General features: G+C 37.1%; 1 protein-coding gene across 1 annotated transcript in view; it reads left to right on the top strand.

Annotated features, from left to right (window-relative positions):
• The first annotated feature begins 5182 nt into the window (after positions 1 to 5182).
• Positions 5183 to 19380, top strand: part of TBC1D19 (TBC1 domain family member 19) — a 2958314-nt gene continuing 2944116 nt past the window's right edge. Inside the window, exon 1 of the mRNA XM_044062152.1 lies at positions 5183 to 5396. Coding sequence (XP_043918087.1) covers positions 5298 to 5396 — 99 coding nt within the window. The 5' untranslated portion in view covers positions 5183 to 5297. The remainder of the gene's footprint in view (positions 5397 to 19380) is intronic.

The raw sequence follows: 19380 nt of genomic DNA, 5'->3' as shown, positions 1-19380 counted from the left end.
ATTAAAGACAAAAAGAATGCCCTTTATAGACACATATCAAAAAGTGGGGATACGCATCATTTTAAATTTGCGATTATTGATCAGGTTGCTATTACAGCATTTGGAGGAAATGTTAAAGCCCTATTGGCTATGAAAGAGAGTAAATGGCAGATACTCACTGATGCCACCAGACTCCCGGGTATTAATGATTTTATAAGTATTAAACCTTTTTTGTGTTTAGCTTAGCCCCATTGGTTTAGTAGTTGAATTTTTATACTTTATATATTTCAACCCCCAAGGTTTTTATGGTATATTATGGTTAATTTAAACAGAAGCAGTCTATTCATATGTATCTGATAAAATGTTATATTTTATATACTATTTTATATACTTTTATATATTTTATATTTATATTCTACATTTTACACTTATGTCTTTAGAAGCTTTTAGAAACTTGTCAGCAGAATGAGTATTTGGTGTAACAATAGGGATAGTTTAAGTTAAGCATTGTCATGTTTACTAATGAATCAAATGGATATATCTTTAAAAGTTTTATAGGAGAAATGTTTTTGGCGCCTAAAAGCATATTTATTTGATGCAGAACCACCTGTTGTAGTTCTGATGAAGTCTGCATCAGTCAGATGAAAGCGCTTAACCGTTGATTTGGTGGAGTTTTGTTTTTTGTTTTTTTTTATTTTTGGTTTTTGGAATAAACTGTTTTCACTGTCCAAGCCGAGGAGTTATTGTGATTTGCTATCCAGTACCAGTACATTTTGTGGACAAATCTTGGAAAGTGAGAGGATGCCTGAGTGGAGAAGTGTTTTGGTACCAGTTTTTAAGAATAAGGGTGATATGCAGAGCTGTAGTAACAACAGAGGGATAAAATTGATAAGTCACAGCATGAAGTATAGGAAAGAGTAGTGGGAGCTAGGTTAAGAAGGGAGGTGATGATTAGTGAACAGCAGTATGGTTTCATGCCAGGAAAGAACACTACAAATGGGATGTTTGCTCTGAGGTTGTTGTTGATGAAGTTTAGAGAAGGTCAGAAGGAACCACGGTGGTGGTGCTGCGGTAGCATTGTTGCCTCACAGCAAGATGTTGTCCCGTTCGATTCTCAGCTAGAGCGTCTTCTGTGGAGACATGCAGAATGGGCGTATCTTCGTTGAAGGTTGTGCGTTAAGGCCGGCAACTCAGCACGTAAAAATCAACTGCCAGTCATTAGCGGACCGGAGTTCCACTGTGGCGACCTCTGACCGGAAGGAGCCAAAGGGCACAACAAAAAAAGAGAAGGTTAGAAGGAGTTGCATTGTGTCTTTGTGGACTTAGAAAAAGCATATGACAGGGTGCTTAGAGAGGAGCTGTTGTATTGTATGAGGAAGTCGGAAGTGGCAAAGAAGTATATGAGTGATACAGGATATGTACGAGTGTAGTGTGACAGTGGTGAGGTCTGCGGTAGGAGTGATGGATGTGTTCAAGGTGGAGGTGGGATTACATCAAGGATCAGCTCTGAGCCCTTTCTTATGTGCAATGGTGATGGACAGGTTCACAGATGAGATCAGACAGGAGGCCCTATGGACTATGATGTTTGCGGATGACAGTGTGATCTGTAGTGAGAGTAGGAAACAGGCTGAGACCATGGAGAGGTGGAGATATGCTCTAGTGAGGAGAGAAATGAAGGTCAGCAGGACTAAAATAGAATACATTTGTGTGAATGAGAGGGAGGACAGAGGAATGGTGAGAATACTGGGAGTAGAGATGGCAAAGGTGGATGAGTTTAAATACTTGGAATCAACAGTTCACAGTAATGGTGAGTTTGGAAGAGAGATGAAGAAGAGAGTACAGGCAGGGTGGAGTGGGTGAAGAAGAATGTCGGGAGTGATTTGTGACAGATGGGTACTAGTAAGTGTGAAAGGGAAGGTTTACAAGAGGGTAGTGAGACCAGTTATGTTATATAGGTTGGAGACAGTGGCAATGACGAAAAGATAGGAGTCAGAGCTTGAGGTGGCAGAGTTAAAGACGTTAAGGTTTGCATTGGGTGTGATGAGGATGCACAGGATTAGGAATCAGTATATTAGAGGGTCAGCTCAGGTTGGACGGTTTGGAGACAAAGCCAGAGAAGCTAGATTGCATTGGTTTGGACATGTGCTGCGGAGGGATGCTGGGTATGTTGGGAAAAGGATGCTAAGGCTGGAGCTGCCAAGTAAGAGAAAAAGAGGAAGGCCTAAGATAAGGTTTATGGATGTGGTGAGAGAGGACATGCAGGTGGTTGGTGTGACAGAGGAAGATGCAGAGGACAGGAAGAAAAGGAATCATGATCCATTGTGATGGCCCCTAATGGAATAGCTGAAAGAAGACTAACTAATATATACGTTTGAATTAGGGTTGCCACCTCTCCTGGTTTGCCCGGGAGTCTCACGAATTTTTATAGCATCTCCCATCTCCCGGAAGTAATTCAAAAAACTCTGAGATGTCCAGGAATAATGACATTACACTCTAGCTTAACTGGAACTCAAGCAACCAGCACTCACTCACACACGATCACGCTCACTCTCTCCCAATCTCACACACACACACACACACACACACACACACACACACACACACACACACACACACACACACACACACACACACACACCTATTCTGTGCCCTAACATACACACAGACTCATATACATATCTACTTTAATTAATCGGTTGGAATTCCAGATTATCAAAGGCATATTAATAATCAGGGAAGTTTTTTTTTAGCTAAAATGTTCTTTATCAGTTGTCAAATACACAAAAAGCGAATACATATACAGCAAAACAGAATTATAAAACAATGCAATTAAAATTCCTGACCCACAAATGTTTTCAAACTGTAAACTGACACAGATACAATAGTGAACTACAACAACTTGACGTGCTTAAAAATGAAGAGTCAGAGTAAATTAAAAGACAAACAACTGACATGGAAGAGACTTCCTATCATACTATGCCACAAGAGCTCCAACAATAACTGATCTCACTCAGCCACTACTCCCAAGGGAAACTAACTTATATACTACTGACATCTTCCCCCTCTATCAATAACAACTCTGCTTCCGATAAATCAAGTAAAATTTTATATAGATCTTCGGTCTTGGGTGGCTCTTCTTTTCCACCCCCATTTTCTGGTAATGCTTTTTTTTCGTATTTAGTTAATAACAATCACCCTAATAACCCCCTCTCATGTTTCGTCAAGGCTCCATCTTCTAGTGCAGAATCCAAGAAAAACAATGGTATATTGTCAATTTCATCTAACAAGGCCTGCAGTAGGTACTAATAATCTGCTAAGTCTGTTGTTGTTGTATCTTTCGGCTTTTCCCGGTTAGGGGTCGCCACAGCGGAACTCCGGTCCCCTAATGATTGGCAGTAGATTTTTACGTACCGACTTGCCAGGCCTGACACACAACCTTCAACGAAGGTACGCCCATTCACGCATGTCTCCACACAGAAGATGCTTTAGCTGAGAATCGAACACGACAATGTCTTACTGTGAGGCGACAACGCTACATTCACAAAAAAGTATGCTGTCGTGTATCCCGTTCATCTACCATACAACTAAATTAATATTCTTATGTAGATGAAACGTATCTTACAATATGCTTGGCGTACAGAAATCAATATGAAGGCAGTTCTATATTAATATTCTAAACTTATGGGATAATGTGCCATACCGCAGAAGTGTCTATCAGCTATTTTCATCCCAAGCAACAAACTCCAGCCTTCTATCATTATTCTTACTGGTTCAAAATATCTACCAATATCTTGTATGAGCTACTGATCAATTTATCCAGTGTCTAATCTTGTTTTTTCACCCCCTCCCCCCAAAAAACAATCCATTGGGGGGGGGGTCTTAAAACACTTAACTACTTCCCAAACTTCTTCTTTCGGTTTTTCCCGGTTAGGGGTCACCACAGCGGATCACATGTCCGCTCATGATTGGCAGTGGAGTTTTACAGTGTCGAGTTAACCTTCCACAGAAGGCGCACACACAGACACACACACCTAGGGACAATTTAGAGTGTCCAATCCACCTGCAGCATGTCTTTCGGATGTGGGAGGAAACCCACACAACCACAGGGAGGACATGCAGACTCCGCACAGAAGGCATCCCAACCGAGGATCATCGAACCAGAGAACCTATTGCAGTGAGGCGACAATGCTAACCACTGCACCACTGTGGCCGCCCACTTAACTTCCCAAACTACCTTACTTCAAAGACACAATTCCAAACCACCACACATTAAATAATACTGTTTCACTGTATTGTAATAGTGCTACATTACTGGAGGGGAATAAATGTATCAGATTTTTTCAGATGAGCCCAATACGTGATTTCCTGATGCCCACTGAATATACACAACTCAAATATATCCAATTTCACTTTATTACAGGCCAGGATCATTGGGCCAATCCAGTATTTCTCCATACTGTGTATTCCGTTACCCCTGGTGAGAAGAATTTTGCCTTTCCTTGTTTGCACGAAGCGCGTAAGAACCTAGAAATAAATATGAAGCCACATTTTTTTACTTTTAGCTTCATTGGTATTGATACTTATTGTGCAGTTAAGTATGCATGACACATAACTGTACTTACATTTACAGATAAATTTGAGTGCGCTATTTTTAAGCAACAGACACCATAGCTCTCAACCTTCCATCTCCAAAATGAGGAACACTCGCCTTCATAATGTGGAACAAATGGGCAAAATGTGGAACACATACTAATGGCTTACTAACAACTTCAACTAGGAAGGTCATAGGATGGTTAAAATATGTTAGTTTTACTTATAAATAAGATCCTTTAATGAATTAATATGATTAATTTCTATTTACCATGGATTTCACTTAAAAAATTCCTTACACTGAATGTGTGACAGACTCTTTCAATGTGGAACTTTGAGGAACTTCGAGGAAATTGAACTTTTTAAGACCCCAAATGAGGTACCTTCCTCATAATGAGGTACACTTGAGGGGTATGACAGACACCAGTGTTCCTGTCTTACTTATTTGGTCGTCTGATGTTACTGTTTTGCTTAAAATATCTTTTGCGAAAAACTAAAACGTATTCCTACTGCTGTTTTAAAAATGCAACACTGCCAGGTGGACAATTATATTACGTCCTTTGTATTTTCCCACTGCCGGAAGGGATTAGGAACTAAATGCTCGTTGAAGGTTGCTGTCGGAACTGCCGCATACATGGACTCAGTTGCTTAGTTACGCACTTTCGGCTAGCCCCTGCTCTGAAATTGTGGAATTGTACGTTATAAATAAGTAATAATAAAGTAACAGTATGCAGGACGATGAAACTGAATTGTCTTTAACTATAGCACAAGTCGTACAAAAACTCCAAGGATCAAATCTGCACTCCCAATTAGAGCGACAAGCAAGGGTGAGTTGCATTTACAAGTGCTTGTTGCAGCTTTTTTTATTTTATCTTATGCTGCCTGCTAGCTCCCCAGGTGATTGAAATAAACACCAAAGACTAGACAAGATAACGTTGTGCGTTAAACACGTGCTTTCCGATTCCAGCGGTAACGCATAAACTATGCAAGTGCTTACTAGGAGAGAGAGGGAACCTGGTGACAGCATGCACCTGCCAGTGTCCTATTCCATATTTCACATATGCTATTATTCCTTGTCTGTCAGTCCTCCTTTTCCATTTCTTTGCGTTTTAAGAAACAACGCATTTGCTTAATTAATCCCAAAGGACGCCCAGTCATTCTTATTTCTGATGTTTACTATTGTTCATGTTCCAAAAAGCACTACATACTGTTGTTTACTGAATGATCCCCATGCGCTTGCTTTATAGAAAAACGCGAGCTGTAGCTACTGAGCAGCAGTTTGGGTTTATTATTGGGTGGGTGGTAGGGCTTTAGCCTTTTCTTTCTTTCTTTCTATGTTTTTTAATATGGAAGTACAGTATTTTGCTGTAATACCCAAAACCAGCATAAAGGACTGACTTCACGTTTTGCTAGAATACAAGATCATTGTTAAAGAATTTCTGTTGTTTTAAATTTCCAATAACATTAAAGTACTTGTCATACAAAATAATTGCTTTATGCAACTGTAAGAGTAAGCTTAGGAAATACTACATTTTTTTTGGCCTACAACAACCAGGCATTGTTTATGTTTTTCACAGGACGCAACTGTCCAAATAGGCTGTGTCCTGAGTAAAGAGGGACCGCTGGTAATTCTAGTGGTTGGAGAATCCTTATGAAATCTGATATTTGTTTATTTGGTAACGTTTGCTTTATTCTTTTGTTTAGCCTTATGAAAGGCGTGTGGGGAATAGGCATGATGTCAGCCTTGCTCAGGAATCATAGAAAATGTAAGTCTGTTTTAGACCAGAATCCATGTCTGCCTTGCAAATAACCACCCTCAAGCTCTACCAATGTATGTCCCAAAGAGTATTTCACAGCAGCCATCCAATTTTATAAGCTATGTTTGAAGACTGACATGAAGTCTTATTGCTGAAATGTAAGGGGAGTTCTGTTCCGTAAGGGGAGTCTATTCCACAGAAAAGGGAGGCACTGTGTTGTTCATCTTTCCATTTAGTTTTATTTATTACTTGATATAAATTGAGACCTTTTGTTTTAGTGTTGGCTGCACTATTTGATATATCCATAAAAAGGAAGTTTTGGATAATAGGATCTCTAAGGGCATGAAAAATAACTCGCAGGTCTCCCCTCGAGATCCTCTCTGACATGGAGTACAGAGACAGAGATTCCAGCCTTTCCTGTTAACTAATATTTTTAATGGCTGAGATCTTTTTTTTTGTTAGGAACCTCTATGTTTTTTTTTTTTTTTTTTGAGTTTTATGATGTGTCTAGAGAGATATACAACATAGGCAGAGTGGGGAAAGCAAAGGCTTGGCCAGTACATAGAAGCCATTGAACAAGAGGCACAGACTGTCCTTAGCAAAACAAGAAAGCTTGTTGATCATCTCATTCCAGGGAGATGCATACTGGATTTCCAGGTATGGCACTCTCCTTAGACCAATCAGTTATTGAATCCATTTATATTTTCCTTGAATCTTTACATCATTCTCAGAGGGGGAGGATACCAGTCAAAACCGAAGTCTTATCCTTGACTGAAGCATATGTAACAAGTTGTAGTAAATCCTTCTGCATCTCTTTCATAGATTTGTGTGACACATCATTCACTCTAACATGCACTGTGATTGTGTCATAGTCATAGTTGCTGTAAGAGAGTGTCCTGAGGACCCTTGATATGTCAGAATTCCTGGCTTCTGAGAGACAACCAACTGCAACCCTGTCCTTGTTCAGCCCAGTGAACTTGGAGTCAGTGTGTCTAAAAATGGAGTCAGCAATTACTAAGATGTTTAAAGAAGTTGATTTATTCTTAAGCACAGGAGTGTTAAGTTGTTTGTGACTTGTTGATGAAGGGATGCATGTTAGATTAGTATATGTGTTTAGGGGTTTCATTGATGCCTACACTTTAGAGTTCTAGGAGGCTTTAGTAGTGATTTCTTTATGGCATCAGCATATGACTGTTTATTGTTGTTCATATTAGGATGTTGCATTTCTCTGAGAGTGAGTGAAACAGTGTGATGCTTTCTGCATGTATGGAATTTTGGGAGGGTTGCCTCCAAGTTAGCTATGTGTTTACACCTCTTGCAGATATAATTAGTTGGTTGAGCAAGTGTTCATTTTTAGTGAGTATGTGCAGTCCTTACATTGCCTTAGGATGGCAAGTGCTAGAAGGCTAGCAACAGAATGGAAGGTATAACACAGAAATCATGCATTCAGAATGCTATTGTCATGTGTACACTAACTTCTTAAAGTTATACCATTATTTAGTTTTTTATTTGTCTCTATTTGCTATATGCAGCTCACAACCCAATTTTCAGTGTAGTTACACTGAAAAAAAATGTAGCAAAAAATAATAATAACATAAGAATCATCAGCAAAAAGGGAAAAATACATGCAAATAGGATCATAGTAGTTAGTGAGCATAGAAAGAAGAAATAGGTAGCATGTTATAAGGATAATGCACTTTATAAAAACATTATAAAATATGTTGTTATGAAGTGAAGATTATGAAGTAAACATCATTTGCATTTCATTGGATTTCTGGTGTGTGGCTGGAATATCTGTTGGATTTTACTTAGATGTCCTTTGTTGTGTTTGTTCTGCAATAGGACATCATAAGGAACTTGAGCTATAGAAGAAAGACTTTTTAAAACTGATAGTACAGTATAGTTCTGTTTGTTTTTACCAATGCTGCTTAGTGGTTACAATTCTATATGACAGTCCAGTAAAGTAGCAATGATGAAAAAAACTGAGTGACTTGATGTTATAGATAGTGTGTAACTGACAAATCTAATTTACTGTCTTATTACTATGAATGCTTTAGTCTCAACTGTATGTATAAGTAACTACAGTGTAAAGTGTTTAAATATGTTATTCTGTAGTTGCCTTGTGACCCAATAAGTGACTGAAAAAGGTCTTTGGCCCACTTTACTCACATGGTTAACACACTTAAATAAAATGGCAATAAACTTGATATAACATATTAGAATAAATGAATTAAGGGGTTTTCAAACATAAAAAGGAATAAGAATCACAATTCAGCAAGCATAGTCGGTATTTCAGTGAACCATATGACACGTGAAACAGTTTATAAGAAGGATTTGCATATTTAATCTTGAGAACTGTTTAGGAGGATCATAGCTGGGGAAATTGGCTTTGAGAAATGTAAGAGATTGAAGGAAAAGAGCGGCTCCACAATTTTGCATGTTTTAGCTTCAGAGATGTATGTACCTCAGATTAAAAGAAGGCTGGTTTCAAACTTTTCTTGTGTATGCTGAGTAATAGAGATTGCTATTTGTGTTTTTGTTAAGGGTATCATGGTAAGTATACCTACTTATGATCTAAATTCTCTGGATATAGTGCACAAGTAGGGACAGGCAATTTGGGGAATTAGGAAATATTTGGGTAAATTGCTTTAGAATGAAAGTCAAATGGTTGATTAAATTCCAACCAGTGACGCTTGCAAAAGGTGATACAGTTAGAAGTATCACCATGGCAGAAACAAATCAAGCTATTCTTTTGAGGCTCATTCAGATTTCTGGTGTAAGGAAGACATAAGACCCATGAAAATGTGCTTAAAGTATAGTATGCATGTTAGTATGTAGTAACAGTAGTGAAATAGTAAATCGAGATGAGGGATGGTTTTGTTTTGTTCTGTACAATATACCAAGGTTTTGGTTTAATTTAGAGATATGATCTGATGCACATTTAGGATCATAGGAGATTACTAGGCTAATGGCTCTGGGGCCGTTACAACCCTAGCCAAGAGTTTATCCCCAAAAGAGAAACCTCAATCAGCAACTGTCGCCCCCATCAATGAGGGACACAGGTGGAACCCCTGGGGCAAATTTGTGCTTGCCCATCCACTCATCAAAGTTTCGCTTGAAGAGGGTCAGCGACGTACTTTGTTTGACGTGTATGGGGAGTCTATTCCAGAGAAAGGGTAGTTTATCACATTTTAGCTGATTGTGAGTTGTGAATCCCAATAGTTTATATTTTTCTAACCATGCTAATCCTGAAATTAAACACTGATCCAAATTAGCTTGGGGGTAAAGTACATCTTCATCCCTTTTATAGACAGGTGGTGCAAAGCATCCTAACTTTATGTACTTTGTGGGCAGGCAGTACCTTGAAGGAATGTCATTATGTTTACAGTTTGCCCAGGGGCCTTCCCCAAAGCCATACACTTGTTTTTCATCTTTCTTAATCCTTTCTTTGTGAGGTAATTTTTCATTTGATGGACAGAGACATCCAACTTAGTCTCGAAGCTGCTGTGTTATTCTCTATATTCATCTCATCACATTGGATGTCCATACCCCACATACATTTATCTCATCACACTGGATCTCCATACCCCACATACGTTTAGCTCATCACACTGGGGTTTCCATACCCCACATACATTTATCTCATTACACTGGATCTCCATACCCCACATACATTTATCTCATTACACTGGATCTCTCCATACCCTACATTTCTCCCATCCTAATAATTGATTTCTTCAGTACATGATGCTTCTTTCTCCTCTTGGAGGAATCTTTTAAACAATTCCTTTCAAACTTACAACTTGTTCCTGTTGCAAAATAGGTGTCATAACATGAAAATCTCTAACCTCTCTCTCGCTATTTCTGTCACATATATAAAACTACTCTTACAATAAAATCATGGTTACCTGCTCCTTAGTTGAACCATGGACTCTGAACTCATCTTCTGAAAGGTTATTCTTTTATATTTTACGATCCTGCATACTTAATTTGTTTACTTCTTTGTGTTTCATTATATTGTGTCTGTATTCGTCTGTATAATTATAACCTTTTTTTACTGTGGAATTTGATATATACGTGTTGTTATTTTCTGTGATTTGTAAACATTGTTATACCGTATTCTGCTATTTTTTTTTTTTTTTATGTATACCTTGGCTGACCCTGTAAATGGTCCACAGGGATAAGTATTCTACCCTAGCTAACAGATTTAAATAAAACATGCTGGAGGAACAGGTATATTAACCAAACATTTACTCCATCTCTGTAACAGATTTCCTTTGCATCTGGCAGGCATCAGTAAATTCATTGCAGGCCTGACCTGCTTTGCTGTTCTAGAAGCATTAAGTACATCATGAAAGTGGGTATTGGCAAGATGTATATGGTCCCATGACTTACTAGCCTTGTCGTTCTGTGATCCTGTAAATATTGTACTACTTCAGTGGTGCATTTGTTAAGAGAGGTAATGTTAAGGTTAATTACAGGTTGGATATGAGTTGAATCAGTGTTGCAGTAAAGAGGCATTTCATTTTAAGTGGGCTGGATATGTCTGGCAGTAAAAAACGTAAGCGTTAATTATATTAATGCTAATGTGAAGACCAACATTTTTGAACTAATCCACAGAAGGTGTAAAAGTGGAACAGTATAACTGGGTCAAAGAAGGCATAAGAAAAAGCAAAAGCAGTAGCCTTCATAATGAAATACAAATAGTCTAGTATTAGTAGCTACCTGGCTGAAGGGAATTTTTAGCATATAAATGCTTGCACTGTATTTTTGTAGTTCAAAATTAATGACAGACTCTTATTCCTTTGTTTTGATGATGTGATTTATTTGTTTACAAAATCTCAAATACCTAATTGCATTTTTGTCAACGATGACTGCATCTTTGTTTAATTTCCAGGAATGCTTTCTGTCATTGCAGTTGGAAATGCATTGCATGGCACTGCCACATCTTTAAGTACAATATGTATATTTTAGCTGTATTCCAGCAGTGCTTAACAACTTCTTTCTTAAGCTGGTGGCTGTGAACTAGTGTTGAGAAAGTTTCTTGTGGTATAATTGATCAGTTATTTTCTACAATATGGGGTGTTTAACACATGATTAGAAATAAGCCAAATGAACCAAGAATTTCATAGAATGCATACTTTGTATTTAGAATACTAGAAGAGAGTTGGGTGAAATTATTTCTTATGGCACAACTTCTCTAATTAAGTTTAATGTCTAATATTGCTCATATGAACTTTTCATAAAATACCAAAATACATTTGTTTCTTATATAACAATATTACTTGTATAACATATTACTTTGTTTTAATAATTTCTTGTTTTATCTCTTCTGTATAGATTCTAGGCATTGCAACTGTGTAGTATTGTAAATACAGAAGCCATTGTTATATTCTAACGCAAGCCGTATGCAAGCTTTGCGTAACATTACCTGACATTTGTTCTAGAGAGTTTTTAACATTTGGCCCAGTAGTTTCATAGATCTTCTAAAGGTATCAATAATCTTCTAAAGGTATCAATAATCTTCTAAAAGTATCAATAAAGGAGAATCTGGCAGTTACTAAACTGCTGAGGTCCTTTAAAAAAATCAACTTTATTTAGAGTTGCTGATGTAAAAAAAAAAATCTAATCTCTAATTAAGTATTTACCAGAATCCATAACACAGCATTTATACTGAATCTGAAACCAATTGCTTTTGCCAGTTATTTGTTTTTTTTTTTCAAATAATTCTTAATTACTGAAATGTTGTTCTTTCTTGATGAGGGGGCAAAAACTGTTCTGTACTCCTGTACTACATTAGTAATGGTTGCTAACCCTAACCCTGTCCTGCCCCTAACATTCATGTTAACTTAAAAAAATAAATTTTCCTTAATACTACCACAAAACAAAACAGTCTCAGACACACACAGGTACCAACAAGTACGCACATGCATATATGTTGTTGTTTGTCTTTCGGCTTTTTCCCCTGTAAGGGGTCGCCACAGCAGAACTCCGGTCCGCTAATGATTGGCAGTAGATTTTTATGAAACGCCGAGGTGCCAGCTCGACGCCCAACCTTCAACGCAGGCACGTCCATTTACGCATGCATACATACATACATACACACCATTAATGTAAGACTCACTTAACTGTTATGATAAAGCACACATCCAATAAAATGTCAGTTCATAAAACCAATTATTTGAACAAACAACCCTGTACATCTGGCTATTGACCAGTGGAAGATGTGATCAAACACACTGCACTGATATATATATATATGTGTGTGTGTGTGTGTGTGTGTGTGTGTGTGTGTGTGTGTGTGTGTAGATATATATATATATATATATATATATATATATATATATATATATATATATATACACATACGTGTGAATAGTCATGCACACACATATGTGGGTATGTACACACACACACACCTATTTTTATATATATATATATATATATATACATATATATATATATTACAGGTGTGTGCGTATTGATATATATTTATGAGCACGCATGCATATATAAAAATATGCTTTGCATTTTGTATGTCAATATGTATGTGTGTATTTATGCATATCCACACACATGTGCATATACACATAGCTATATATAGATGTGAAATGTGAAGCAGTTCCAGTTAGAAAACGTTTGGCACAGAAGTCACTGCCCACGTAAACAAATTCTAAAGAATTAAGTTCCAAAAATGTACCATATTGCATATTCTCATGAGAAATTTTACAAATGTTCATGAAGTGTTCTAGACCAGTTAGTATTTTGGAAGTCTATGTCTGCGTTGAAACAGGTAGCACACTCACCTTTGGTGCTGAGAGATCGGAACACTGAGTTCTGTTCCTTGTCCAATGAATTGGATTAACTTTTAAATTGCTGATACTACAGTGCAACATTAATGGGTTGTTGCACTCCTGAGTGTACTATCCTTCAGATGAGATGTTACACCAAGGTCCCATCTGCTTGAGTTGCTGGCAGCTCAGGTTGTTGTAAAAGCTCCCACAGCACAGACTCCCTCTTCCCACAGAAGAGGAGAAGTTCCCTTATGCCTTGGCTAAACATCCCCTAGAATAAATAGCATCTCAGATCTCTTCTGGAAAAAAGACCACTGGCGTTGTGGGACTAGTATGGTCAACAAAGGATAACAAAGCAAAATAATAACCAAACAGACTATTTCAACTTTACAATGTTTTGCTGCAGTTTCTACATGCATCATGACATGTGGTGGTTTAAGTGCTGTGATGCATGTTTCCCATAGCATTCCTAATATATGGGCGCTGCTGTTTGATGAAAAGATTTGTAAACTTTTTATTAAAAAATGTTGTACCATGGTTTAATTTAGCCCTCTGTTAATTGTCACTGTGTGAATAGTGTGGGTTGTGTCCATATAGCCCTCTGTTAATTGTCACTGTGTGAATAGTGTGGGTTGTGTCCATACATTATAATTAATATGTGCCGTTATACGTGTATCGTGATGTGTCCACTAAGCTTTCTGAATGCTTCCCACTTTGCCTGTACAGTGGTGTCACCAAGGGTTAAGTTCAGATGACATCAGCATTGGGAACGATTAAATAAAGAACTGGGATAGATATATTTTGCATGATGAGAAAGGATGCATCACTGTGCCGTAGAAACCACTTGCCATGGTGCAAAAGGCCTAAACTGTGATGCTGAGGAAAACTGGTTCTCCCAACCTTCTCTGGTAGAATTTTCTTTTTCTCCGATTATTTTAATGAATTTTGATGTGTTATAAATGCGTCAGTCTACACCTATTCCTTCTTTAGTGCCAGCCTTGGAGGATGCGTATAATGCTGCTTGTAACAGCTCTGATTCACAGTTTTCAGTCTCCCAAGAAGTATCTAGGAAGTATAATATATAATGATTTTTAAGCTAATAAGTACTTGTTTTCTCACGTTAGGTCTGACCCTGCAGCAATCCCAACATCTGTGCCAGTTGGAAACGGGCTGAAAGTGTCATCCAGCCCTTCCACAGTGGACAGCAAAATAATATTTTCTACTTCCATTTTGTTGCATAGCATTCTTAACTGTCAGACCCATATGTGGAAGTTTGTACTTGTTTGTATAGACAGCTTGATAGATCTAGCTATCATTGTTCCCCCTGAAAGTAGTGCCTATCTCAATTCCATTGTTTCCAACATATTCTAAGTACCTAAACATACCTTAAGAAGTGTGTATGATTGTTCAGATACTGTGTCTAGGACTTCAGGTTCTGCTACTGTTTTGAGGAGGTATGCCTGGGTATGAAATCAAAAGTTTTTTGATGGGATAAAGCCTGAGATTTTAAATTCAGCTTTAGATAAGGAGGTCTTATTTGGCCCGTCTGCACTCAAGTCATCAAACAGCTTAATGATAGAGAGAATTTAATTCAGGGAGTGTCTAAGATTTTTCAGCCCCCATTCTCCCTTTCAAATCTCCCAACTCTTCTTTCATATCTAAGAAACAAAAGGTAATCCCTGCCTTTTTAACCCAAACAGGCAGTAGGGGAGCAATAAGAAACAAGGATCCTTTCCAAAAAAGAGAGAGTCTACAACTTCAGAATGACTATGGCAGCATTCCCGCCCACCTTCCTTTCCCCTTCTGCACCAGTCTTTCAAAACATGTTTCAGTAGCTGACACTGTACATTCCTCTTTGGCAGCAAAGTGTGACAAACTGATGGGTGTTAAGGTGGTCCAGAAAGGATGCAGTTGGCATTGGATACAGAAATCCCCTTTTAAGTGAATTCTTCCCCAACCTCTGAACCAAACATTTTTCCTCAGATTCTTCAGCATTTGCTCATCCTAGGAATCATAGAACTAGTGGCATCAAATCAAGAGAGCAAAGGCTTCTATTCCAGAAAGTGTCTGGTATGAAAGAAATAGTCTTCTTGGAGACCAGCTCAAGATCTTTCCCATATATATCTGAAGTTCCAAAATTCAAGATGTTGACCCTTCAGAGTTCATTACTTCTCATTTCCCAAAGAAGCTTTATGGCCACATAAGACCTAAAAGTTGCATACCATCACATTTCCATAGCCAAAGGCTTCAGGAAGTTTCTCAGATTTGCTATGTCTGGTTCACATTATCAGTTCTCTGTATTACTATTTGGGTTACATACTGCTTCAAGGGTGTTTACAAATTGTCTAGTTTTAGTCCTAGCTCATTGCTAACTGAATGGCACTCACACTTTTCTTTATTTCATTTTATATTTATTTTATTTCTTTATTTAAATGACTTGCTTATTTTTGTAGAGTATTCTTCCAGATGTCAAGAGTTCTTGACATTGGTTTAATTTTTTTCTAAACAATGTGACATTACAGGTAAAGATTAAAAAATTCTCCTTGACCCTATCACACAAGATTGTCTTTGTAGGATGTCTTCTAGACTCTCTCCAGCCACAGGAGAAGGTAGACTTTTATCTGGAAACCTTCCTGAGTTTCTACTTTCACTCTCTGAGTTCAGCCTTAGTGGTTTTCAGGATTCTGTGGTTTGTGGCATGTATGATTCTCATGTTTCACCACTGCATGTTACACATGATAAAGATTAAGTGGTAGCTAAAAAACATAAGGACCCAACATTTGCATCCTCTGGTTTTTCAGATATTAAACTTGGGCCTACAAATACAAGAAAATGAAGGTCTCCCCTTTTCTTCTCAACCTCCAAGTCAGTCTGTAAGTATAGATGCCTCAGCTTTTAATACTAAATTATATAATAAATAAATAATAAAATTAAACTTTAATTGGTATAACAAAGAGCGAGGAAGCAATAAGGGGATAAATAGAGAAGACAATAGGACAAATATATACAATAATGACTACGATGTTGATTTCCCCCCACTAGTGAGACAGGATATGGATTTTGATTTGAGTGAGAGAGGAAATGGACATTTTCACATGAGGGGGGGGATAAGAGGAAGGGTTAGATACAGGTAAATGAATTTCCCAAACTTGGCACGCCTATTGAGACTCATGGTATAGTAAAAGAGGAGAATAAATGGATGTTAAATGGCTTTACTATATACAATTTTAGTAGCATTGAATTAAATAGGGAACATTTTACTTTAATGGAGAAAGGTTTCAAGTTTATTCCAAAAGTTAGAGGAAACAAAGTAGAAACATTGATAGACATGAAAATTTTCTTAAGGAAAATGAATCTAGAGTTGTTATTTCAAAAAGAAGAAAATGGTATGGACTTCAACAATCTACAAATAACTAATGAACAAAGATTATTGAAAAACAAATATACTTTTAATCCACCCATCCAGGCACAATTAAAGAATTTTGAAAATGTGATGGAAGAAGCAATCATTAAAGCTGATAAAAGGGTAGGATTTAGGAACAATTTAGACACAAAAGAAAAAGACAAACTAGAAGAATTAAGATATGATGAAGGAATTAGAGTCATGAAGCCTGACAAGGGTGGGGGGTGGGGTGGTGATTATGGATGTTATAGAATATGAAGGTAAAATGAATGAAATATTAATGAACGAAACTAAATATAAAGTAGTTTCTAAGAATGAGATAAACCTAGCTTACAAGAAAATTGATATAATGCTAGAAGATATGTTAATTGAAGCTATCATAGATAGTAAAATGTTCTCATTTTTGAAAATAGATAAACCCAGGATCCCAATTATTTTCGGCATACCGAAAATACACAAAAATAATGTTAACCCACCCTTCAGGCCCATTGTATCAGCAGAAGGCTCGAAAACCACACCATTAGCCAGGTTTGTGGATGTAAAAACTAAACACATATGGTTGAATAAAAAAGCAATACTTAGAGATTCTTGGGACCTCTTGAGAAGTATAGGCCCAGAATTATTTGATAAAGACTTAATATTAGTGACAATTGATGTGATTGACTTGTTCGGGTCCATACCATATGATGAAGGTACCAGGATGTTTGAGGAAGAGATATTTAATGATAGTAATTTGATACATAAGGACAAAATAGTGTGCACAGGCTTAATGGACTTGATTTTAAGGAATAATTTTTTGACCCATAATGGGGAGTTTTTCCAACAAGTCCAGGGACTTGTGATGGGGGCAGCCTGTGCACCTACTTTTGCTAACTTGGTACTCGCAAACTGGGAAGAAAGATATATTTTTCAATCAGAGTACATAAACTATTGTAAGATGTACAAACGGTTTTTAGACGACATCATAATTTTTTGGAAAGGAAGCTATGATAAATTGGAAGAATTTATTACTTACATAGGGGAAACTACCAGCTTCCTCAAATTTACCCATACTATTTCCCATGACAGTATAACTTACTTGGATGTAGAAATTATGAAAAAAAGTAATACCTTTGAGACTAGAGTATTCATGAAGGATACCTATGTCAATTCTTTCTTACATTATGAAAGTGGGCATCCAATTTATTGTAAGAAAAATCTGGTCAAAGGACAATTTGTTAGAGGGTCAAGGATGTCAAGCTTGGAGGATGACTTTATAGAAGAATGTGATAGGTTGGAAAGGATGTTCCTGGAAAGAGGTTATCCAAAAGATTTCATTACAGAGTTAAGAAAGGAAGTTATAACAGGAAGGCAAGGAAGATTTAAACAAATAAAAGGAGAAAAGGAAGTTATACAAAGCACTATAGGACATTTAACTACTAGTCGATCCAACTACCAACAGGGACTGGTATTAGAGTATAATGCTTTAAATATGAAGGTGAAATAAATATTTCAAAAGGAATGGGTAAAATTTAAAATATTAACGGACTTAAAAGGACTCCCTGATATGACACCTAGAGTGGTGTTTAAAAATTCTAGGTGTTTAAAACACATATTGGAGACTGGTAATAATAACAATGGTAGAATTGGAGATAGGGCTAATACATTGAAGGTAGGAACATACAAATGCGGAAATTGCAGACAATGTGAATTTATACTCAATGAAGAAAAGGTTTTCCTGGGAAGCAGACAATTTTGGGTAAAAAGTAAGGGCTATTTCAACTGTGAGTCGAGAGGGCTCGTATACCTGGTTATATGTATAAATTGCACATCATATTATGTCGGAAAAACTGAAAGATCCTTGAAAAAGAGGATATATGAACATATGTACGACATAAAAAGAAGTAAAGACACTAATGCACTTTATAGACACTCACAGGTATGTGATGAGTATAAGTACAGATTTTTTGTATTGGACCAGGTGAAAAAGGATATGAGAGGGGGTCCATGGGAGGAAACCATCGGCTACAGAGAATTATGGTGGCAATTGGTATTGGAAGCCAACAAACCCCCAGGATTAAACGAATATATCTCCATTACACCATTGTTAAAGTTAAAAGCAACTAAGATTTGATTATACCTTTCACTTGGAAGATAGACAGTAGATAGCAGTATTTCCTTACATATACAAAAGGAAATGAACTTCACAAGTTTTACTACACTACATTACAAATGTTCAAATAAATTTACAAACAATATAGGACATGTTTTAAGAACAGCATAGAATATTTTAGGATAAGTTATTTATTACAATTAGTATTTTTTATAAAAAAAACAAACTATTATATTTACAAAATGAGAATATATTTTTAGTGATTTTACAAGCATATTCGCACATTTGCACATCTTTAAATGAATGAAATCAATGATTGGTTATTGCATTAATTAATTGGTGTATATAATTATGATGACCTAGGTACGTTTGTTAATCTGATGAAGTCTTTCACAGGACGAAAACGCATGGTTTTAATAGCGTTCATTTGGTGTATTTTTACGTGAATAAACTGGTTACAGCTGATTATTTCTCCTTTGGACTTTCTATTTCTTTGGCTTGGTTAGTGCAAGAAAGTTTTTTGCCGTGGTGGTTTTAATAGATGCCTCAGATTTTGCCTGAGGTGGGCAGTTTTTATGGGGATAAATTTGCAACCCCTATGTGATTCTTCAGATGCACCAAAACACATAAATATAAAAGAGATGTTGGCTGTTATCCATGCCTTAAAATCTCTTCATCATCTATCATCTGTGGTCCCCAGGACCTCCCAGGTGATTACAGACAACATCACAGTGATGTGGTACATCAGTAAACAAGGGGGCTTAA

The sequence above is a fragment of the Protopterus annectens genome, chromosome 2.part1, assembly GCF_019279795.1.
Source record: "Protopterus annectens isolate FY-2018-M chromosome 2.part1, PAN1.0, whole genome shotgun sequence".
Taxonomy (NCBI): domain Eukaryota; kingdom Metazoa; phylum Chordata; order Ceratodontiformes; family Protopteridae; genus Protopterus; species Protopterus annectens.
Note: the sequence above shows the minus strand (reverse complement) of the source record. Positions and strands in the feature narration are given on the sequence as shown.